At 42.0% G+C, this 25498-nt stretch overlaps 1 protein-coding gene across 1 annotated transcript in view; it reads right to left on the bottom strand.

Moving 5' to 3' along the window:
* Positions 1 to 25498, bottom strand: part of DENND11 (DENN domain containing 11) — a 47646-nt gene that overhangs the window by 10079 nt on the left and 12069 nt on the right. Inside the window, exons 2-4 of the mRNA XM_057730600.1 lie at positions 17439 to 17538; positions 16335 to 16493; positions 6355 to 6508 (exon numbers count right to left, since the gene is read on the bottom strand). Of these exons, the coding sequence (XP_057586583.1) occupies positions 6355 to 6508; positions 16335 to 16493; positions 17439 to 17538 (413 nt within the window). The remainder of the gene's footprint in view (positions 1 to 6354; positions 6509 to 16334; positions 16494 to 17438; positions 17539 to 25498) is intronic.

Raw genomic sequence — 25498 nt, 5'->3', positions numbered from 1 at the left:
CCTGAGCACCAGGGAAGCTGCAGCACGGTGCCAGCCCACACTCTCTGGACCACCGGGCAGAGGGCTTCCCTTCCCAGGGCATCTTCTGTGCACCAGAGCCATCCCCTGCCCCATGCCCGCCTAGAGGCCCCACCTGCCCTCGGCCTACTCCTACGGGAGGAGGCAGCGCGAGACCACGTCTGGTCCCTCCCTCCAATCACAATCTCTCATGAAAGCCTCGCGTCCTCTGGTTCCCTCCCTTCTCCTGACTGTTCCACCTCAGCCCCCTCCAGCTTCCACCCGTCAGCCAGACAGGACGGAGCCAAAGCCCCTCGGCGTTCTTCTCAGCCCCCACTGTGCTGATCTTCGGGCGGCAAATGTGTGCTTCTACTGCATGAAGGCCTGGCGGGGTTTTGTCCAAGTGTGTCCTGGGCCCTAGAATCCTAGCATAAATGATTGATCCTTAATTCTTATTGTACTTATTTATTCATTCATTCATGGACACATGTGCCTTCTTGCAAGAAATATTTCCCACGTGCTCACTTCGTGCCAAGCCCTTGTGCTAAGTAGTCTAGTTCCCAGAATGAACAAAAGGCCAGGCCCTGCCCTCATACAGTTTCAGGCTAGTGGGAGAAGCAGGTCCACAAGCCCTTAAACTCCAGCCTAAGAACTGCGATGGGGGAGGGGCAGGGGGCTGCAAGAGGGCGTGCAAAGGCCCAGGGGTACAAGAACAAGCTAACTCCTGGGAACCGCAAGTAGCTGGGGTGCTGGGCAGGGGCCTGTGCCAGGGCAGTGCAGAGAGCAGCCCAGCGAGGGGACCTCCCCTCTTCTGAGAGATGTGGCCCTAGAGGCTGCACCCTGATACTCCACCTGTCCAACCGCACGGTGCAACCGACATTTCTCCTGCTTTCACTTCAATCCATTTCCCTTCTCTTGACCTTACAGCTTCTGTTCTTGACTTGCACAGTTCTTACCTTTATGTTTTCCCTCCAACATTTCACTCCAGGTACCCTATCCTCCTCTCACTCCCTAACCATTGCTGGCAGGCCCCTCGGGTTCACGCTTCGTCCCTCACCTTTCACCTCTATTCCCCTGGGAAATCCACCTGCTTCTGGGGTGCAGTGTCCCCATCTGTGTCTCTCCCACTTTCCCATTTCCCTGGGGGAGCGTTTACCAGCTGTCGTTGGGCCTCTCAGAGAGACTGTGGTCCTGCCTTCCTATCACTTTCCAGGTTTTTTATTTTTCCTCTGTAACAGTCTTAAATCTGACCTCTATTTTATAAGCTTATTTAAAAATTTTCTTCATATATGTGTTCACTTTTTAAAAAATTCATCAAACTATATACTTAAAGTTTTTCAACAAGTTGCTGCAAATGTTATATTTCAAGGGAAAGATTACATAATTTCTTTATAGGTACATGTATGTGATAGTCCATGAATGACCAACAGGATATCATATATACCATGTTTTCAGTGCTGGCATTTTTTTCCCCTGGCCCTTTCCTTTTTTATACATATAGCATTGTCTCTCCATATCCACCTCATCCCCAGGTAATATATGTGTTAATAACCTAGATTCCACCCATCCATTTTTCCCATGTTCATGTATGTATGTGGATATACCTACATCTCTGTACATACCCAAGGCAGTGATTATTTTACAAAAGTGTGATCACATTATATACACTTTTCTACACTTATATTCTCACACAAAAATATTTCCTGGGTTCACTGCAGCACTATTTACAATACCCAAGACATGGAAGCAACCTAAATGTCCATCGACAGATGAACGAATAAAGAAGATGTGGTACCTATACACAATGGAGTAGTACTCAGCCATAAAAAAGAATGAAATAATGCCATTTGCAGCAACATGGATGGACCTAGAGATTATCATACTAAGTGAAATAAGCCAGAGAAAGACAAATATCATATGATATCACTTATATGTGGAATCTAAAAAAAAGATACAAATGAACTTACATACAAAATAGAAATAGACCCAAAGATATAGAAAATAAACTTATGGTTACCAAAGGGGAAGCGGGGGGGCGTGGATAAATTAGGAATTTGAGATTAATACATACACACTACTATATATAAAATAGGCAACAAGGACCTACTATATAGCACAGGGAACTATACTTGATATTTTGTAATAACTTATAAAGGAAAGAATATGAAAAAGAACAGATACACATATATTTATAACTGAATCACTTTGTTGTACTCCTGAAACTAACGCAACATTGTAAATCAACTATACTTCAATAAAAAAACAAAAAACTTCCTGGTAGAGCATCCATGTCAGCTACTTATACTCTGATTCATTATTCGTAATGGCTGTACAATATACTGAGCATTCTAATTGTCTACCACCCTGAGCAATGTTGCATTAAACATGCTTATACAGACATCAATGACACTGGTGGTTTATAGACGGAGGACAGACCCTAAGGAGTGCAACTGCTGGATCAAAGGGTGCATGTTATTTTTAATTTTAATAAGCACAAATTTTAATTTTTAATTTTAATTCTTTTCTTTTTTTTTTTAAAGACAGTTCACATTTCTATCTGCAACCTATTAAGGTACCCTTTTCCCTAAATCTCCTAGGGTTTAATGTGTCTGTTAATGAGCTGCCCTCAATAAGGCAAAAGACAGAAGGCAATTTTCACTTTTTCTCCCTTTGGTCCTCCTTCTTGGCCTCTTGGGGAGAGGACTCTAGGGACACCCAAATCAGATGCTGGTCACCTCTCTGTGGGTCTGGAGACAGCCCAGCAGCAATTTGACTCAGAAGGAAAAAAAAGGGGTCAGAGTCAGGAGTGAGGAGAAAGAAAATAGGTTTTGATCAATACAGGCCCAGAATCGTCCTAATGACCCTCTGACAGTTTCTTAATGATTGCCTCTGAGCGTATGCCATGGAAATCTTCAAACTATGTTCCCTGCACGCTGATGCCAGTCGGCTACCTTTAGGTTCTTCCAATGGGAGGCGATGGCTAGAGACTGCAGGGCAGGAGGAAGCTTCTAGCTTCAGGGTCTAGCTCCTGCTGGAATCTTTCCAGCAGCAGAGGACACCTCCGATCCTAGCCTCCAGCTTTTCTTAGCAGCCCTGGCTCTCGCGAAGCACGGCCCCCTCGGTGGGCCCAGCATCACCAGGTGCGTCGCGCCTCCCTAAGTGGTCTGAGCACCAGCTGCGCAGGGCCCCTCCTCCAAGCTCCGGCAGTTTTGATAATGTCACTTTTCCCTCTTTGTTGCTCCAGGCCCAGGAGCACACGGCAGGCAGGCAGCCTCTAAACTCCCAGTGACCCCCCACCTACTGGTATTTACGGCCTTATGCAATCCCCTCTTCCTCTTGAGTAACTTGCTTTTAACCACAAGAATATGGCAACATGCGGGGCTGTGACTTCCACAGTTAAGTACAAAGGATTATGACTTCCATCTTGCTAGCAGACTTTTTTCACCTGTTGACTTTGACGAAGCAAGCCATCATGTTAGAGACCCCCTGGGGGCAACAAACAGCAAGGTGCTCAGTCCAACAGCCCTCAAGGAACTCAATCCTCCCCACAACCACATGAGATCAGAAGTGGCTATTTCCCCAGACAAGCCTTCAGATAAGACCTCAACCCTGGCCAATAGCTTGACTGCAATCTCATGAGAGACCAAGAAGCAGAGGACCCAGCTAAGCCATGCCTGGGTCCCTGACTCACAGAAACCGGGAGATAACATGTACTGTTTTTTTTTTTTTTTACTGTTCGATTTTTTTATTATTTATTTATTTTTTTGGGGGTACACCAAGTTCAATCATCTGTTTTTATACACATATCCCCGTATTCCCTCCCTCCCTTGACTCCCCCCCCCACCCTCCCTCGAGTCCCCCCCACCCTCCCCGTCCCAGTCCTCTAAAGCATCTTCCATCCTCGAGTTGGACTCCTTTTATTATACAACAACTTCCCACTGGCTATCTATTTTACAGTTGGTAGTATATATATGTCTGTGCTACTCTCTTGCTTCGTCTCAGCTTCCCCTTCACCCCCTGCCCCCTTCCAAACCTCGAGTTCTCCAGTCCATTCTCTGCATCTGCGTCCTTGTTCTTGTACCATTTTTAGATTCCATATATGTGAGTTAGCATACAATATTTGTCTTTCTCTTTCTGACTTACTTCACTCTGTATGACAGACTGTAGGTCTATCCACCTCATTACATATAGCTCCATCTCATCCCTTTTTATAGCTGAGTAATATTCCATTGTATATATATGCCACATCTTCTTCAATAAGTGGTGCTGGGAAAATTGGACAGCAACATGTAAAAGAATGAAATTAGAACACTTCCTAACACCATACACAAAAAGAAACTCCAAATGGATTAAAGACCTACATGTAAGGCCAGACACTATAAAACTCCTAGAGGAAAACATAGGCAGAACACTCTATGACATCCATCAAAGCAACATCCTTTTTGACCCACCTCCTAGAATCATGGAAATAAAATCAAGAATAAACAAATGGGACCTCATGAAACTTCAAAGCTTTTGCACAGCGAAAGAAACCATAAACAAGACTAAAAGGCAACCCTCAGAATGGGAAAAAATAGTTGCCTATGAAGCAATGGACAAAGGATTAACCTCCAAAATATACAAGCAGCTCATGAAGCTTAATACCAAAAAAGCAGATAACCCAATCCACAAATGGGTGGAAGACCTAAATAGACATTTCTCCAGAGAAGACATACAGATGGCCAACAAACACATGAAAAGATGCTCAACATCACTCATCATCAGAGAAATGCAGGTCAAAGCCACAATGAGGTATCACCTCACACCGATCAGAATGGCCATCATCACAAAATCTGGAAACAGCAAATGTTGGAGAGGGTGTGGAGAAAAGGGAACTCTCCTGTACTGTTGGTGGGAATGTAAGTTGGTACAGCCACTATGGAAAACAATTTGGAGGTTCCTTAAAAAACATGTACTGTTTTAAACCATTAATTTGGGGGCAAATTTGTGATGCAGCAGCAGATAATTAACATAGGGTGGTAGCTACCGTCTGTATTTCTAGTGTTTAGGTTATCTTGTTACCTCCTTTCTGTGCCTTCGGTTTTCCAATTCCTGTATTACTGATTCCCTGTATTGAATTAGTTTGAAATATCTGATGTAGTCTGTGTTTTTCTAGCAAGACCCTAACTGGTACTTATTCAGGTTCAAATTCCATGGTCTAGTATTTAAGATTCTCTACAATCTGATTCCAGCCTATTTTTCCAATTCTTTCTCTCCTGGCCAGCTGACACTGAAATTCAATCCCAGTCAAACTAGCCTTCTCGGGTCCCACGAACTTGCCCTGTGCTTTCTCACGCCCACATCCCCACAAAGGCAGCGGAGTGGGGTAAGAAGTGAGCACTGGCCTGGGTACCAGGCCTGTGTTTACCTCCTGGCTCTATCACCTACTAGCTAGAAGACCTTATCAACCTTAGTCGGTTTATCTGTAAAACATGGATTTATAAAAATCCACTTTAAAGAGTGTTGCAACAGATCCTGATAAATAGCCAGCAAAGTGTCTAACTCACAGAAGGTGCTGACAAAGTGATGGACCTCGGCCTCCACTGCTGCTCACGCCTTCCCTCAGTCTGAAAGTAGCATCCCTCACTGGCCCCCAGCCAAATACTTCAAGGACCAACTCCTCTTCTAAGATGCCTTCCCAGAGTTGTCTCAAACTCATGGCATGATTTCTCTACCAGGGAGCCTCAAATTCCCACTGAAGTATCTTGTGACCACCTGTATGGGAGGGGAGATGGGAAGGAGGAAGAGGGTGATGGGGGAGGAGGAGGAAGAGGAGGAGGAGGAGGGTGGAGAAGGAGGAGGGAGGAGGAGGGGGAAGGGGGAAAAGGAGGAGGCGGAGGGACCTCTGTACCCTCCCAACACCTAACACTTGGCTGAGTGTTTTGTTAATGGTAAATAAACATATTCTAGTATTTACAAAATACTTCAGAAAAAAATACACAATAAAGTAATATAAAAAATATCGTAACTAAGAAATATCTTAACTGCTCAAACTCTTCATCTTTAGTTCAAATGTCTGCCTTTAAACTACCTGAAGCCATGACTAGTCTCAGATCCACCTGGTCCCCCCAGGAGTCCACCACAACTGGCCTATCAATATGGCTTTGTACCATGGGTTACAGAAGTATTAGGAAGTATACTGTTTACGATAACTTGCCTTACGTTTTAAAAGAATCAAATGCTTAGGTTACGATCCTATTCTATCAAAAGCAGACCTTGGGCATTAGCCCAACACACAATTTCCTTATTCATTAAACCAGTAATCAACAACGACTGTCCCCAGACCCCAGTCTGGGACTGAGAGTTTGGCTGACCTACCTTCATCTCGGGATACATGTACCGGTGGATGGAAGGCAGCCAGTAGACAGGGGGCAGGCTGCCACCTCTCCCCGGACCGGCGTGGAGCACCCCCTTCTTGTCCTCATAGAACGCAGCCAGGTGAGAGTAATGTCCCGGTGTCTCCAGCTGGTGTCTGCACGAGACACACGCACAGTGAGAACGGCTCTGCCTGCAGCCCTGCCACTCACCCCCCAGCTCCAAGGGCAGTAATACTTGGGGTGGGGGGAGGGCAAAATCCTGGATAAACTAAAAGAACCCCTTCTTGAGGTTGCCTAGGAGGCCTCCTTTGGTGTTACAGAAGCTCCTTAGAAAAAGCTCTAACATGGGCTCTGAAACCCCCTGATAGTGTTGTGGACACAATCTCCTTCTTGTGGGAAACAGGAAGAATTAACAGACTATAACTAATGTCTATTGTTCTCGAGCAAAGGATGCTTCCCAGAGAAGGGGTAACTTGGAAATCCACAAATTCCCTGCTTAAAAGCTGCTCTTTGTTTAGAGCGCATGCTCGTTTTCTTGCTTTGCTGTTATAAAAGAATAAGTGTACCCCTCAATGTCTCAAATAACGGAAAACAATTATTGGATGGCATGAAGGACTTATAATTTTTGCACCAAGTAATAAAAAGCTCTGAATCTCTTTTGTCCCCCCACCCTATCCTGCTTGGGTGGCAGAAACTTGGCTGTGGGTAGTTTTGTCAACTGACCCCAAACCAAGAAAGCAACATTGAGGCCCTGGACCACTTGTACAATGGAAACTCCAATCCTGCCTTCAGGTCAAGTGCAGGAGGACCATGGATACCATTTTGGCACTATGTTTACTGAGGGTACAATGGGTTGAATTTTAAATGAGGCCATAATTCAGTATCACTGGCGTCTTTATAAAAAGGGGAAATTGGGGACACACACACACACACACACACAAGAACACCATGTGAAAATGAAGGCAGAGATCAGAGTGCTGCATCTACAAGGCAAGGAACAGCAAAGATTGCCAGAAGATAGGAGAGAGGCAACGAACAGATTCTCTCTCAGAGCCTGGGAAGAAACCACGCCTGCTGACACCTTGATTTTAGACTTCTAGCCTCCAGAACTGTAAGACAATACATTTCTGTTGTTCTCAGTCACCTAGTTTTTGGTACTTTGTTAGAGCAGCGTTAGGAAACTAATATAGGGGGAAATAAAAAGCACTAAAACCTTTTTAGTCCATTTAAATTTCCTTAGAACCCTATAATTTCCAGCACATTACACTAAGAATTAAAATATAGCCTTACTAAGCAAGGGGAGGCATCCCTAATTATGGCTGGCCCTGGTACAATGATGACTGAAAGGCAATGCCCCCAACCTGTCATTGCTGGCTTCCTCTAAATGCTGACACAAACTGCTCAGATTCAAGATCTGCACAGTCTAACCGGTACCCAGCTGCTCCCCAACCATCTCTGCTCCAGAGGGACCTACAGCTCCTGATGTCAAGGCTACAGCTGCCACTTCTTCATTCCAAGATCTTGGTCAAGAACTTTTCAAAATCTGCTTTTCTTTGCCCTCCTTAAAAACGTAGATACTAGTACCACCGTGATACTTATTTTGAGGTATAAATGGAGCGAAGTAGAAAAAGTGCCTCATACAGTTTGCGACACATTTCAGCGCCTCACAGAACACGAGGTTCCTTCCTCCCTAGCACTTAGGGAAGAGTCTAACCAGGTGCACAGGGAGGGCTCGGAAACAGTGGGTAAATGGGGAAGATTCAGGGCAAGCCCTGGAAGGGATCTTCAGGTAAATTTACATTTTAAAAAGAAAAAGAAAATCATCAAGTACATCCAAAAAAAGATAACTAAAATAAACTCCTGAGGGATAGCTCTCTGATTTGGGGGCTCCTACACATTTCGTTTTAAATTTTGCACAAGGAGGCAGTCATGTGATGTAATAATAAATGACTCCAGGGGTGTGTGCTCTTAATCATTTCTTTCACTCTTACAAACGTTCACACGCTAGATGGGAAATCCACGGGGGCTAAGCTGTGTCTGAGTATTCTGGTGGCCGACTTCAGACACTCTTCAGGGATGTGTCAAGGGATAAAAGCTTGATTTCTACAAAATAACACTTAGACAATTAAGTTCAAAGGTGTTTTTGTGAGGACCTAATTTCCTTAAAAAGAACAGTGGGAAGCATTTTATTGTATTTTTAATACTATATTTTGGCTATTATTTTCTAGGTTCATTGTTTGTTGATTTGCTACTCAATTAACTGTCTTACCTGTTTGACTACATTAAGCTCTATACTTCAACCAAGATTCTAAAGTAAAGTTCACTACTAAGTTAGAGTCTCTTACATGAAAAGCAAGTTTAAGGATCCTCTCCTCTGACAGCCTAAGATACCACTGACTGATGGAACAGAACAAGGCAATAACATGGTCTAGAGAATATGAAGATGGACATAAATATAAATTGGCAGTTGCCAGATAAGTGTTAAACAACCGTTTTATGAACGCCTCAGAATTTAAACACAATATAGATTTTGCAATAAACAAGACTGATTATCAAACTGTAACACCAAGATAAACCCAAAGGTACTGAAACAAGGCTGAGAGTGTTGAAAGATAAGCTGGGCTTCAAAGATGATTCAGGAGGAGGCCTCCCTGGTGATCTTATCTACACGGATGCACTGTTTAAGAAATACAGGCTAAGCATCTATGGAAACTGCCTAAGAGACATGACAATGTAAAAATGAGTGAGTAACCGGCACAATATGTACTGCTGATCTGAAGCCGCGGGCTCTGGGCCAGATCAAGGATTCCCCTGAAGGACCAGAGACACTGGGGCGCTGCCTAAGCCCACAGCCCCTTCACTGATACAGCATAAGCTATGTGACCACGCTGATGCCCACTGCAACTAACCCTGCCTCCCTGAGCACACCGGGCAAGAATGCACTCGATGTAAAGCATCAGGGATACCTCTGTACAGCATTTACACTTCATCACTCCTGTGTACTCATGACTGCTCTGACCCAGTCTGTCTTCTGGCCTTGCAAGTACAGAAAAACAGGCATCCCACTGACTGCCGGTGCAAGTACAACATAGTACCACCTTTCTGAAGGGTCACTTGAAATTTGTATCAAACTGTACCCTGTATGGAGCCTCCAACCCAACGATTCCATTTCTAGGATCAAGGCCTAAAGATCTGCACATGGATGTGAACAATCATTCTACAAGGATACTCACGTTCACAGCAGAGAAAATTAAGAAACCACCTAAAAGCCCAGTAACAGTGAAACAGTTAAATAAATTGTGATGCGTCTATATATTGAAATGCTATGGAACCACCAGAATGAGGAGGAGGGCTATTATTCATGATACAATGAAAGGTTCACATACCTTTCAGCTAGAAAATGTAGATACTGATGACCTCAATATTCTTTTTTAAAAAAATTTAATGTGTATGTACACATTTATACGTGGTATAAAGACCAGAAGGATATAAATGCTAACAGCAGATATGTCTGGCTGGTGGGAACATGTTTTTTTCCTTTTGCCTTAGCCCATTTTTCATTTTTCTGCAATAACGCTATGTTAATTTTATATTAGTCATTTTAAACTTTTCAATATGGAAAATTTCAAACATACACAAAAAAGTAGAAAGAAGAGAATAATAGACCCCATTATCCACCACTTAGTTTCAATAATATTTTATCAATATGGTTACATCTATACCCTATCCCCCCACCCACCCACCACTCTTTTTCCTGAAATGTTTCAAAACAAATCCCTTATAACATTTTACCTATAAATATGTCAGTATACATCTCTAACTAATAAAGCCTATTTAAAAAATAACTTAACCACCATGGCATTATCTTGCCTAACAAAATTAATAATGATGCCTTAATACAAACTAATATCCAGCCCACTTTCAAATTATAGCAACTGTCCCCAAAATGTTATTTTACAGTTGGTTGTTTGAATCATGATCTAAGCGAGGTCAAAAATGTGGTTATGTGTTTTAAGTCCCTTTTATTCTATAACATTCCCTCTTCCTTTTTCTAATTAATCCTTTAAAATTACATAGTAGTTCTCTAATATCTTTTGATTAATTAGAAATAGTCACAGAAAAGATTCTCTGACTAGGGAGATATTGAAGCCAAGTGTTATTGTTGAAATATTAACAAATAACATTAGGATATCATAAGTAAGAATAAAAATAAAACATGGATTCAGTGTTTTAAAAAATCAAGTCTAGTGAGTTTACATAAAAGTCATTGCTACAGTCAAGTATTATCCCTGCCTAGACCTGGGCTTACTAACTATGCTTCTTTCTTTTCCTCATACCTTCTCATGCAAATCCTTCTCTCATGTTACCCTGAGCCCTCTTTAATCACCAGGCTGGAAAACCATTCTAGCTATGACTCAAAAATCTAGAAGCCACAGAAAGATTATCGAACCCAAGGAAGAAAAACACCTGTATGACAAAAAGTAATGTTAAAAGACAAATGAGAAAGTGGAAAAAGTATCACAAATCTCCATATTATACAAAGAACTCCTAGAAGTTAATAAGAAAAAGCCAAAGATCAAAAAATAATGTAGGACTTCCCTGGTGGCACAGTGTAAGAATCTGCCTGCCAGTGCAGGGGACACGGGTTTGATCCCTGGTCCGGGAAAATCCCACATGCCACAGAGCAACTAAGCTTGTGCGCCACCACTACTGAGGCCGTGTGCTGCAACTACTGAAGCCTGCACGCCTAGAGCCTGTGCTCTGCAACAAGAGAAGCCACTGCAATGAGAAGCCCACACATGGCAACAAAGAGTAGCCCCTGCTTGCTGCAACTAGAGAAAGCCTGTGCACATCAATGAAGACCCAACTCAGCCAAAAAAAAAAAAAAAGTTAAAAAAAATAATGCAGCAAAGGCTAGAACAGTTCACAGAAGAGGAAATATAAATGACTCAAACATATATAAAGGTGCTTATCCTCACGCCTAAGAAAAATGCAAATTAAAATTACACTCACGTACCGTGTTTTACCCATCAGAACACCAAAAGTCCAAAAGTATTTTTGTGTGGGTAATGTTGTGAGGAAACAGCATTCTCTTGCATTATTGCTGGGCATGTAAAATGGTACAATCTCTATGCAAAGAAATTTGACAGTATCTATTAAAATTACAAATACATATATGCTCTGAATCACCAATTTCATTTCTGGAAATTTAATATACAAATATGCTACTCATGTATGAAATGATACTTGCTCACAGGTATTTAGCGCAGCATCATAACAGCAAAAGACTGGAAACAACCAAATGCCTATCAAAAAGAGACTTGATAAAGCAAGCACGGTTCTCTTCTACAGGGCACGTATACGACTGTGGGAAACAATGAAGAGGCTCTCTGTGTACTAATATGAGAAGATCTTCCAGATATATGGTTGAATGAAAAAGGCAAGGTGCAAACATCATGTATAGCATGCCGCCTTTTCTGTGAAAAGAGGGAAAATAAGAATATACATTTGTATTTGTATATACACAAACACAAGCTTTGGAAAGATACCTGGGAAATCCACAGTCATTACTGGGATTATTGGATGGATATGGGAACGGAGCGAAGACTTCATTTTATGCCAGTGGTTGAGACTGCCATTCTCTTCTTCCCTTAGTGATAGAACCTTCCAAATTTTAACTGGTCACATGGCCACCCAGTTAACGACCCCATTTTGTACACTGTCTTGCTGCTAAGTGTGGCCAGTAACTAAAAGAACTGGTCAATGAAGCGTGGGCAGAAGTGATGTGTTCAATTTCTGGGATTCCTGTGTGTTTCCCCTTCCTGCAGGCTGGAACAGGACCTAGGAATGGGGAATCAACTTTCACCAAGTGGGTGAGGACAGTACTCTAGGATATGGCAGGATACAAAACAGAAAGTTCCAGGATGACCCAGTGGAACAAAGCCATCGACCACTCTGGACTACTTCTCTCCCTCTGGGAATGCCATGCGAGAAAAGCTGTACTTCTAGCTGGTCTGAAGTATTTGGGGTTCTGTGTTTTGGGTTTCTTTGTTACAGCAAGTTAGCCTGGACTCCAGCTAAAGCAGAAAATGATACTTAGGAATGAGTTACCACAGTATCAAAAACCACACTGTAGCACTGCCTTAGTAGCTAGTAAGGGAAGATGATTTTAAAAAATAAATAAATAAAACAAAAACAAAAAACGATACTGCAAGCTGACAGCCCTTGTTATACTGTAGCAAAAAAAAAATTGCTAGAACTTCAATTAACTTGGAAGACAGGCCTTGTATCATCTGAACTTGTAACTTTAAGGGAAGCAGTGAGAAGCAGTACTGATAGCTCCTTAATGTTTTTAGTTTTTAGTAGTTTTCATCTTACCAATACTACAAGAGCAAGGTGAAAATAAGCAAGACTTGGTGAGTCTGCAAGCAGAAATGGAGAGAAATATAGCATAAGCGTTCCATGATATAAGTTGAGACTTGAAACATTTGGGACCCCCATGGGACTGGAAAAACCAATTCCTCTGTACCCCAAAAAGCCAGAGATAAGAATTTCTCTCAAAGCCTTTATGAAACTCTCCAGCTAAGTATTCTTGTCCAGCCATGGGAGTCTGCCCATTTATAAAGCCCAGATTTAGGCCACGGTCTCAAGGTAGTTGCCGTTAAAATGAGGGAAAGATGAGTAGGCCAAGAACAGAGACCAGTAACTAGTCTACCATCTACTGACCTAAAAACTAAGAGATCTTTGGCGGTGGATACTTTTACCTGGAATCGACTGGAAGCAAACAGACCAAGAAGCCTGTTCAGTTTTTGAGGAATCTGTGTCGTCACATTCTTGTCTATGGCCAGACCTCCCTGAACGCGCCCGATCTCGTCTGTACTGTCACGTTCTTGGCCTACATAAGCCGGTGACTTCTTAACCATTAAAGAAATCACTGGACCCCCAAACGCACAGCAGTAGGAAACATGTTCTAAAACTATGCAGCTTTCTCCAGTGTTCTCCAATGCCCACTTCAAAAGTGCTTATGGCACAAGATGGAGAAAGAACCCCCTAGAAGGCAAAGCCAGGAGCCATGGAGGAAAATGGACAAGGGGGTCCTAGTGAGCAGAAGCAGGCTGTGGCCAGGAGCAGCCTGCTCTGGGAGGACAAGGAGCCTTTGCTATCTCTGCTCGGCAGAACTTCATTACTGTTTCAGACTAATGACTGCTTGTCTCTCTCATTCTTCTTTTCCGAAGAGGAGTTTGTATTGTGGTTCCTACTCTGCCTTCTATAGGGCATTTGGGAGGTGGGGAGTGGAGGGCTTGACTGATCTTTCACAGCTTTTCAGGATAAGGACCATGTCCCGACTGCCTCAAATCACAGAGAAACCCTGGACTTTAGACTAGAAACATTAACCAGCCAAGACACCACGATGTCTCTGGGTGGGAGGAACATCCTCTATGTTTGGGAGGAAGAGTACACACGGATACCTAGGTCACCAAACTGAAGCAGAGGCTTCTGAAATTTCCCCCAAACCCATTCTTCTCTTCTTCCTGTTTGTAACAGGAGCCCCCCAATTTTAACTGGTCACAAGGTCACTTAACTAGAGACTACCTTTCCCAGGGTCCTTTGCTGTCAGGTGTGTCTTTGTGACCGAAGATTTGACAGTGGGATGTGAGAAGTGATGTAAGCAACTTCCAGGTCTTTCCCTCCTCCCTGTGGGCTGGAATGCAGACATAGTGGTGAGCAACCTTGAACAGGTGAGAACACCACCTTAAACACCAAAATCACTCTCAGGATACGGCAGAATTACAAGAGAGAAGCAGCGTGGGCCCTGAATGATTGTGGGAACAGCAGGCCGCCCACCCTGACCACCTTCCTACTTCTAGAACATTCCATGGGGAAGAATCTTCTGTCCTATTTGAGCCAGTATATTTTGGGGCCTCTGTTACTGCCATTTAGCCAGGGCTCTAATATAATACCTCCTTATAATTTTTGGCTTTTGAACCACGAGAATGTATTGCCTCCCTGGGAAATAAATTTTTCAAAAGGAGTAATAACTTTTTAAAGTGTCAAGATCCCAATAAAAATGTTTTTTTTTTAAACTCGATATTACTTCTGAGACACAAAACTGAGGAAATATTTCAAATACAGAAAAACATATATCACAACTCCAAAATGTAGAGGAACAGTTAAAAAAAACTTAGGAAGATGCTAACTGCTCAATCATAGGGGATAACTGAGTAAACTAATGGGACAGCTCTAGCATCATAGAGCTATTAAAAAAATCATCAAAATGAAAAATATGGAGGACAAGGGAGAGAAAATGTATGCATAACTGGTGTTCCTGAAGAAGAAGGAAAAATGCAGAGGAAAAGTTGAGTATTTTACTGCAGAAGAAAAGGTTCCTGAAATTAGAAGTCCTATGTATATATCAAAAGGGACAAACTATCCCAGAAAAAAACAGTTCACACATAAAGAATGTATAGGGATCTAGACAAAAGAGACTTTTCTGAAACAACCCATATCAGAAGACAGTAGAGCAGTAGTCATAGCATTCTGAGAGGAAGAAAAGATTTAAGAATCTTATACCCAGCTAAGAGTAAAGGTAAAACTCCATTACCATCAAGCATGCAAGATTTCAGAGGAAGCAGCACACATGATCCTTTCATGGGAAAAAAAAAAAAAAAAAGCTAGATGGATCTAACCAACCAAGGAATAAATCAGGAGCTCAGGAATGCAGCAAGCCACAGTTAAGCCCTGGATATGGTCGTAAACATATAACTGAGACTTAAGAATCATCGGAATTATGACTACAGAACTAAATGCAATAAATCTCACAATATATAAAATTTGAGAAATAAAGTAAGAGAGGGGTTCTGGGAAGAAGTATAAGATAACTGTCTACAACTAAAACACAACCTAAAAACACTAATGACACCCATACCAAGATCTGTGCACTTTTGTATTACGTTATTTCTAAGTAAGAATGACACCATAATCTTCATGTTTTTAGAGTCTTTTTTCTTAACTTTGGAGGAATATTTCAAGAAATAATATATCTTACTGTGAAAAAAATATTCACTTAAAGTTTGACAATTCCTTCAGTTTCACTTACTCTTTTTCTCTGATATTGTACAAATGAAATTAAATATATTTAAGACTAGCCTATTTGATAAAAATCTTAAAAAAATATTGATTCCATACTGACAATGGATATCTCACTGAGTGTTAAGATTTGGAAGAATTGTTAAAATTCGTTTGTACTTGTACATAAATTTTTAAATAATAAACATTTTTTCCCACAAACAATAAATTTCATATTCTTTCAAAGATGATCGAGAAAGATTATTATATCAAAAATTAAAATAATAATAAACTTTAAAAGTATAGGATATAAAAGCATGTATATTGTATGGTGCCAAGTATGTACACATATTTTTAAAGTATACACACACACACATACCAGAAAAGAGGCAAATGTGCTAAAATTTTAACAGTGTTTCAAGGCTTAGGGATAGATTTCTCCCTCAAAATCTGAAATAAAATTAGGTTACTCACATGATGAAAAAAAAAAACAGTTTTGCAACTTCTGTTAAAAATTCCCTTCCTATTACCCCCAATGATAATAATTATCTCAAATAATAAATGATTAGGCTTAAAAAAAGGTGAGAGTCTATTTGCCTGGGGCAAGGAGGTAATTATTGTGGTTTAGGGTAAGCAAAGATCACATAGATGTCAGCAAATTAATTAAACAAAATTGATGACAATATTAATATAAACTGAAAGCAAAATCTACCCCAGCTTTCATTCGTGTATGAAGAATCAGGACGCTGGCTGAAACACAAAAGACCACCACCCGGGGCATGAAATGTGGCCATGGATGTTCTTGGCGAGTCATCTGCTATTCTGATGTATGACCTTTACCCCTGAGGACTCACTGCAACACACCAGCTGGCAGAGCCCTGCTGCCCACCCCGTCCCTGTATGTAAGCCACGTACCGAACTTGGTTCTCCAGAAAGTGCATATACCGGTACAGCAGGGTGTAGGATGGAGAGAGGATGCCCACCGACTTCATCCGGGCACCACGCTCCAGCTCGCTTTCCACAGGCATGTTGGCGAAGCAGGCCAGGCCAAAGAAGGACCCCTTCCGGAAATAGCTAAAATAGACCCAATATACAGCATGGCATGAAATCAGAGAAATTTCGTTTTACATTGTGTTCTTCTGTTGAGATACAGTCGCGAACAAAAGACATAACTGTGTCCAGGGCTCTACATGAGAAAGCTCAGCCTGAGAAAAATCTTTCTTAGAATCTCAGGGGGACAGTGAGCCCAAGCCCCTCAACCTCATGGATGGGACAGCCAAGGCCCAAAGAAATGGTGGAACTTGCCAAGGGTCATCCAGCTGCAGCTAGGACTTGATCTCTGCAAAGCCTGCTGTTCAGTGGCCCGTGACCGTGGATACAGCCCTCTTCTCCTGCAGAACAACTAACCTGATTGGGGTGTGGGGGGGGCCCGAACCTCTGTTTTATTAGCATAAACTATGTTGATTCTCTCCTCACTTCCTGAGTCTGATATTTTTAGAACATGTGACCAGAGTTGCCACTTTATTTCCTTCCCCTTTCTCACACTTGTGTCTGTCATGGTTTCAGCCCAATGAGAAGAAAGCTACTCCATCACCCTCGCATTCTTTCTATTCGCTGCTCACAAGAATCTTAATTACACAGGACTACAAACTAGCCTTACTTAAAGCTGAAATTTCACGTTTTAGCACATACATGTCTTAAGTTAATCCAAACAGAACTAAAACTCTATTCTTTTATTAAAGCCAAACCTCAAACAAGGCCCAATCACTTCTTAGAAAAGGAGAGAACTTCTGGCAGGGGTTCTTAACATTTTCGGGTCATGAAACTCATTGAGAACCTAATGAAAGCTTGGGAACTTCTTGCTAGAAAACTCATATAAAGACACAAACTGGTGCATATATTTTCAGGGCATTTACACACACTTCCTGAAGATGCCCTGATGAGAGCCCTTATTCTCTAGGGAGAGCACTGAGGGGAGAGGAAGTGGTACAGAGAAGACTTGCAGTCAGCAGTACTTACATGAAATCAGACTGAATTTTATGGGACCCACTGGCCATAGACTTGAACTCAACGCCTTCAAGGTCAATATCTTGAGGTAAGCACCATTCCACCATGTTTCCTGTGGGGAAGGGAGGATACAAGTTTAAAGCAGACAAAATCATTCAAAGGGCTTTAGTGCAGGGCTGAGTGCACATGGCTTCCCAGGAAACGTACTACTGACTTGACCACCGGGATGCTTGGGTGGTTCATCCCTCCATTGCTCACATGCTAGCAGAGTCCCTGAGTCATCCTGAGGGCCAGGAGATGGGCATTGAAGGCACCGTCGATCTCTGCCTTCAAATGAACACAGCTCTTCCTAGTGAGGCTGCTGGCTTTGGTTCCACCATTCTGCCTGGCCACCTCCAAATCTCCTTCCTTTTGCAGCATCACTTCTAAAGTGCATATTTTGACTCTCTACCCCTACTTCCTCATCTCGTACGCTCTCTGTAGCCTCTCAAGATCCTGCTTCCATCTTGCCTTTTTATGGTCATGGATGACTGACAAACCCCCAAACTCTTTTTAATTCGCATTTTCATTGATCTCTTTGTGGCATGTGATAATTCCTCAAAAATTCCTCCCCCTTTTTTCTTGATGCCCATGATAGAATACTATTTTGGTTCTTTTCCTTCATCTCTGCTCAAATGTAGTTCTGCTTCCTTCTCTACTCTTTCTCCTCTCTCCTCAAAATGAGGCTCTTCTCCAAGGTCCAGACACTGGTTCTTTGCTTGTAGAATTTAAGGGCTCATTCACTCACCCCTAATTACTGAGTTGCTACTGAGCCAGATGTTGGAGCTACAAGTCAAATAAGACATAGTTCCTGATCTCAGACACATTAGATTCCAAGGGTAGATACAGAGATAAACAAGGAGACCAGTGATTACAGTCCTGGGTGGGGGGGGGGGGGGCGGCGGCGATGGGGGTGGCGATGGGGGCAGGAATTCTACGACAGGATAACATGGGGTTTTAGAACATAGGAACGACAAACATTCATCAGGTTGAGGGTTCAGAGAATTTCACAAGACCGGTGTTTCCTAGACACTTGAGTGAACACTACAGAATATGCCCTGTTTTCTTGCATATTCAAAAATTGTCCAAACAAAAATACTAAGATACTTGTAAGACTTCACTTTGGAACAAACTTCTCATCAACACCTCAAACCCTAATTTCCCAGACATTAGAAATACCATTAATAATCCCAGACAACAATGCTTTCAGATAATCGTTCGGGGCATCAGAGGTACTGCATATCCAGTCTACGTTTACACAACCCAGTCTCCAAATAGGGCGGACATCACCGGGGATCAGCCTATCCTATATTCAGCAGCCTAAGGCACTTTCCGGTAGTTTATTTTCAAGAGAGGACTCATAAACTCGAACAACTAATCAATGGGCTAAAACAAAAAGCATGAAAAAAAGAATTACGATTTCACACAGCAGAAAGGCTAGATCAATGTTGTATTTGTCAGGGTTAAAGACAAGGAAAAGCACGCTGCACGCTGCACGAGGGGCAAACGTGGGGTGAACAAGGGGTGAATGTGGGGAGAAAGGTAAGGTTTCTAGCACAGAGTTCCCCCACGTTCCTGTCTTTCTTCTTAGCATCCATGCCTACTGTCTCCTTGGTCCAGTGGCTTTCACCCTGTGCTGTGCATCAGGACACCCAGGAAACTTACGAAGGTGCTGGGACCCACCCCAAATCTACACCATTATGATCTATACCACTTGGGCGCTTCTGCTGATGAGCCTCCTGTGCACAGGGTCCCCCTAACCCTTCATGATGGCAACAGATGGCCAGCTTAGGAGAGGGACAGCCGGTAATGATCCTCAGGGAGACTCTGTTCTCTCACTTACCTGCTGCTTCTAGTATCTGCTGCCCCCATGCCACTCCATACTCCGTGCACTCAACTTGCTCCTAGTTCCTTTCCTCTAACCCAGCCTGCCATGAGTACTCAATGACTTGTTAAAACTTTAACGTACCTAAACTTTGTGCTGAAGGATAAGTTTAGAAAAGTGCACAAATCAGAACTATGCAGCACAATGAGCTTTCCCAGTGTGAACATACCTGTGTGAGCAGAACCCAGATCAAGAAGCAGGACGTTATCAGCACGACAGAAGCCTCTCTTCTGCCCCGTCCGAGTTGTTAACCCTCTTTCAAGGCTATTATCCTGACTTCTAACACCATAAATTAGCTCTGCTGTTTTTGAAATTTATATAAATGTAATCATGGTTTGTATTATTGTGTGTCTGTCTTCTTTTGCTCAATATTTTTTTGCAAGACATCCACACCGACGCACCCAGCAATAATTTGTTCATCTACTATTTCCATCCTATGCATGCAACACAGCTTACTTAACTGTTGATGCACATTTACCTTATTTCTTATTTGTAGCTATTACAAACAGCACTGCTGTAAACAATTCTATACTTGTCATCTGGTGACTACACATCTGGCAAAGTGGTAGCTTTGTAATGCATGATTTGGCTGGGCTGATCCACATTTCTCAGAATTCCCTTCCATGCACGTTTCCAGTTGAGACTGGGAAGGCGAAGTGAAGCAGTAGCCATACTGTTTCTGTTGGAAGGTCGGTGAGGGGGCATTACATAGCTCACGGGTGTTGTTGCTTATCTTGCAGGCTGATCACACTTGGGGGCCTGCTGCTGATGGGTCCGCCTTCCCAGGATCCTCTTAAGCGTCTCTGACTCCCACCCCAGGTGTGAGCTTAGTTCCATGATGAAGGGCATCCCCTTTGTCAGGTCATGACACCACATCATTAGAACTGGAGGCAGTGACATACTGACCTAGGTTCCTGCCGGCCCTCATGAGTTCCAGTTCTTCTCCTTCTTTTCAACTTTACCCCTAACTGCCCTCTCAAGAGACTTCAAGCTCCACCATCAGACAAAAAGACAACAGCCTCACACAGACTGCCTAACCAGCTCCCACAACTGCACAAGATCAAATCCCTGCAATAAATGCCTTTATCTCCCAGTGGCTCTGTTTCTTTGATTAAACCTTGACTTTGACTGACAATATGCACACACTTCTGTTGACTATATCCCTAGGAGTGGAACTGCTGTAAAATTGTTTGCATCACTGCAAACCCAAAGCAGTGTTTCCCAAAGCTTAGTTGACTAGGGCTTCTGCAAAAAACAAAATTGGCCAATCTTTGTTCAGGTTAAACAAACACAGACACGTTCCTTTACTGCAGAACTTCTCAGAGCCTTTAATGTTACTGTGCATTATGAATCTCTATGAGTTCAATGCCATGCTAAATGTTTCCAAAATTATTTGGCCAATAAACCTATTTTTAAAGAGCATCTTAAGGACCAAATTTTATAGAAGGCTTTTTTTTAAAAAAAGAAATACTGGTATTATTAGGGGCTGCAAGTTGACCCTTAATACATACCACACTTCCTTTCTTTTAGGGAATAGGACCTCCTATTCTCAGCCTGGCAATTGGCCTTCCAAATGACAACTATGTTTCTCTGTACCTTCTTGCAAATAGGTATGGCTACATGAGTAAATTCTGGACAGTGGGATATAGGCAGAAGGGAGGTGTGTCTTTCTAAAATGTGCCTTAAAGGGAAGGAGTATTCAATCCCTTCTTCCATCCTGTTGCCTGGCATGTGGATGTGGTGACAAGCATCTTGAATCACACAGGTAAGGGATCAGCCCACATATAATGGAGGGGATGATGGAGCAACAGCCAACGTGAGTCTAGGTCCTTGGATGCCCCAGGGATCTGAGCCAGCATTCCAGACCTGGACCTGCTACCTCCTGACTGTTCAGTGAAAACTAAACTCTTATCTTGATTAGGTCTCTGGTATTCACGGCCAAACACGTCTTACTTAATACATCTGATCTGAAGAATAAAGTCCCCAATTCCTCAGCCTGGTTCTCAAAGCTTCTTTCTTGTTTCTTTGTGTGCCTAGCCAATCTTTGTTGCACAGAAACTGAAAGAATCAGATGAAGTGAATGACACCCTGTTAGTTACATCCTTCTCTTCTAGGTGGATGCAGGCCCTCTGGGTCAGAAAAAAAGGTCCATCAGGGTCAGGGTGGCAAGTCACAGAATGGAGCATGGACTCCAGAACACCACTCTGGGAATAGTTCTTTATCCCACAGGAAGAACATTTCTGCTGACACACTCACTGAATGAAAAGAAAGCAGATAAAGCTACTATGGCCCTCATCCCAGCCAGTACAATCATTGTCTTAGATGTCTGTCTCCCCAGGAGACTGGACTTCTTAAAGGCAGGAACTCTGCTTGTTTATCTTTACATCCCAACATAGCACAGTGCTTAACACAAGAAAGGATGGACATCAAAAAAAAAAAAAAACCAAAACCCAAAATCAAAAACCCAGCCTTATTGAGGACACGCATGTTTTTAAAAAGCTAGTAGTAATGATATTGTGGTTATGTAGAAAAATATCCTTTTTCTTAGGAGGTATTTCTCTGGAAGTACTCAAGTATTTAGCAGTGAGGTCATGTCTGCATTTACTTTCAAATGGCTGAGGAAAAAAGTTTATATCTGCATTTAGTCAGTTCTAATACAATGCTTGCTGAATTTGTGTCGACACAATTGATATTTTAATATGTTAAGAACAATGAATTTCATATTTGCTATAGATTCTACACAATCTCAATGAAAATCCCAATAAGCTATTTGTGAATATTGAGAAATTAATTCTAAAGTTTACACGGAAAGGCAAAGGCCGAAATTAACCAACACAATACTGAAGAGAACTAATACTACCTGATTCTAAGACTCACTATAAAACTATAGTAATCAAGACAGTGTGGTATTGGCACAAGATCAGATAAAGAGACCAATGGAACAGAATAGAGAGCCCAGAAATAGACCCACACAAATATAGTCAACTGATCTTTGCCAAAGGAGCTAAGGTAATACAATGGGAAAAAAGATAGCCTTTTCAACAAGTGGTGTTAGAATGACTGGACATCCATATGCAAAAAAATGAGTCTAGACACAGATCTTATACTTTGCACAAAAATTAACTCAATATGAATAGTATACCTAAATGTAAAATGCAAAATTATAAAACTTCTAGAAGATGACATAGGAGAAAATCTAGGTGACTTTGGGTTTAGCAATGAGTTTTTAGATATAACACCAAAAGCATCATCCATAAAGAAAAAATTGGTAAGTTGTACTTCATTAAAATTAAAAATTTCTGATCTGTGAAAGACACTATTAAGAGAATAAAAAAGACAGCTAATGACAGGGGTGAAACATCTCCAAAAACATACCTGATAAAGGCTTATATCCAAAATACACAAAGAACTCTTAAAGCTCAACATTAAGAAAACAACTCAATTTAAAGAATGGACAAAAGATCCGAACAGATATCTCACCAAAGAAGATATACAGATGGTAAACGAGCAGAGGAAAACATGTTCAATATCACATGTCATCAAGGAATTGCCAATTAAAACAACAAGATCCTACTACACACCTATTAAAATGGTCAAAACCCAAAACGCTGAAAACACCAAATGCTGACGAGGATGTGGAGCAACAGGAAACCTCATCTACTGCTTGCGGGAGTGCAAAATGGTACAGCCACTTTGGAAGACAGTTTGGCAGTTGCTTACAAAACTAAACAAACGTACTCTTACCACATGATCCAGCCATCACGCGCCTTTATATTTATCCAATGAGTTGAAACTTATGTCCACACAAAAGGCTGAACATTAATGTTTACAGCAGCTTTATTTATAATTGCCCCCAACTGAAAACAACCAAGATGCCCTTCAGAAAGCTGAATGGATTAAAAAAAAATTGTGGGATATCCATCTAACAAAACACTATTCAACAATAAAAATAAGTGAGCCAGCAAGCCATGAAAAGACATGCGGGAAACTTAAACGCATACTGCTAGGTGAAAGAAGCAAGTCTGAAAAAGCTATATTCTGTATAATCCCAACTACGGGACATTTTGGAAAGGAAAAGCTATAGACAGTAAAAAAAGGATCGGGGGTAAGCTGGATACCTAACATTGTGCATTTTTCAAAACCCATAGACTGTACAACACAAAGAGTGAAGCCTTATGTAAATTATGAATTTCAGTTAATAATAATGTATAAATATTGGTTCACCAATTACAACAAACACACCACACTAATGCAAGGTGTTAATAATAGAGGTAACTTGGCGGGAGTAAGTAGGGGAAGAGGGTATATGGAAACTGTACTTTCTGCTCAGTTTTCCTATAAACCTGAAATTCTTAAAAATAAAATAAAATTGAAAAAGCTAATAAATGAATTAACCTAGGTTAATTATCCTAGAAGTAGTAATGATATTGTGGTTATGTAGGAAAATGGCCTTATTCTTTCTTAGGAGATTTATACTGAAGTATTTAGAAATGAAATGTCATGATGTCTGCAAGTTACTTTCAAATAGTTCAGAAAAAAAGTATATTTATACATCCTCAGCTCTGCTATAATGCTAACCGAATCTGTTCCAAAGCAATTGATGTATTAATAATCCAATCATAGGGAATTTCATGTTTGTTGATATGTGATTTTGATCTCAAGGTTCACAAACTGAATGCAGAAAACTGTACCCAGCTGTAGAAATACACAAAATGCATCCCCACACAGCACTCAAACATCTGCCTGCTACCTCAATTCACCAAGTGTGTTCTGAGCCACACTTACCTCCTCTAGTGCTATGACTTTCCATTCAGTTTCACAAAGCCCTCTTCCACTCCTTCATAGTAACTCACAAGGTCAACCCTTCCAACACCCACCTTCATATGCAAACTGCAGGTCTTTTTTAAGGTAGAGTGCCATATTTTGTGTATTGATGTATTTCTTAACTATTTAACATATGTATAACTGTCCTACCTCTTTTATTATGTTCCTATCTTTTTTTAATGTGTCTCTGACAAAGATTTTGAGTGTTGTTCCCCTCACCCCATCTTCCCCATAAGACATGTGATTTTTACTGCATGATTTGCTTAGCACAGTGGTTTTCGGGAATGCATATTTCACATGATTGTGGAGTTCTGACTTTATAAGAATAAAGCAAATATGGCAAAATGTCAACAAATGGGGAGTGAAGGATATATCTCAGTGAGGTATATACAGATTTCCAGTACTATTCTTTCAACTCTTCAGAGGTTTAAAAAATTTCAACATATGAGAGGGAGACAAGATGGAGGAGTAGAAGGACTTGAGCTCCTCTCACAAAAACACCAAAATCTGCTAAACAACCAACAAGAAAAAAGACTGGAACCTATCAAAAAAGATATTCTACATCCAAAGACAAAGAAGAAGCCACAATGAGACTGTAGAAGGGGTGCTTTCATGATATAATCAAAACCCATACCTGTCAGGTGGGTGACCCACAAACTGGAAAATAATTATATTGCAGAGGTTCTCCCACAGGAGTGAGAATTCTGAGCCCCATGTCAGGCTCCCCAACCTGGGGGTCTGGCATCGGGAGGATGAGCCCCCAGAGCATTTGGCTTTGAAGGTCAGTAGGGCTTGAGTCCAGGAGCTCCACAGGACTGGGGAAAACAGACACTCCACTCTTGGAGGGTGCACACAAGGTTTCACGTGCACTGGGACCCAGAGTAAAGCAGTGACTCCATAGGAACCTGGGTCAGATCTACCTGCAGGTCTTGAAGGAGCTCCTGGGGATGCAGGGGTCAGCTGTGGCTCACATGGGGATAAAGACACTGCTGGCAGAGGCCCCAGGGAATATTCATTGGCATGAGCTCTCCCAGAGGTTGCCACTTTGGCACCAACAACTGGCCGCACCCAACAGCCGACGGGTTGCCTAAAGACATCCAGAGTGCACAGCCACCTCTAAATGCACCCCTTGACATGGCCCTGCCCACCAAAGGGACAAGACCCAGGTCTATCCACCAGTGGGCAGGCACCAGTCCCCCCACCAGGAAGCCTACAACAAGCCCCTGGACCAACCTCACCTAACAGGGGGTAGACACCAAAAGCAAGAGGAACTACAAATCTTCAGCCTGAGAAACAGAGACCACATACACAGAAAGTTAGACAA

Source organism: Hippopotamus amphibius, chromosome 4 (assembly GCF_030028045.1).
Source record: "Hippopotamus amphibius kiboko isolate mHipAmp2 chromosome 4, mHipAmp2.hap2, whole genome shotgun sequence".
NCBI classification, from domain to species: Eukaryota; Metazoa; Chordata; class Mammalia; order Artiodactyla; family Hippopotamidae; genus Hippopotamus; species Hippopotamus amphibius.
This window is presented reverse-complemented; position numbering and strand designations above follow the sequence as displayed.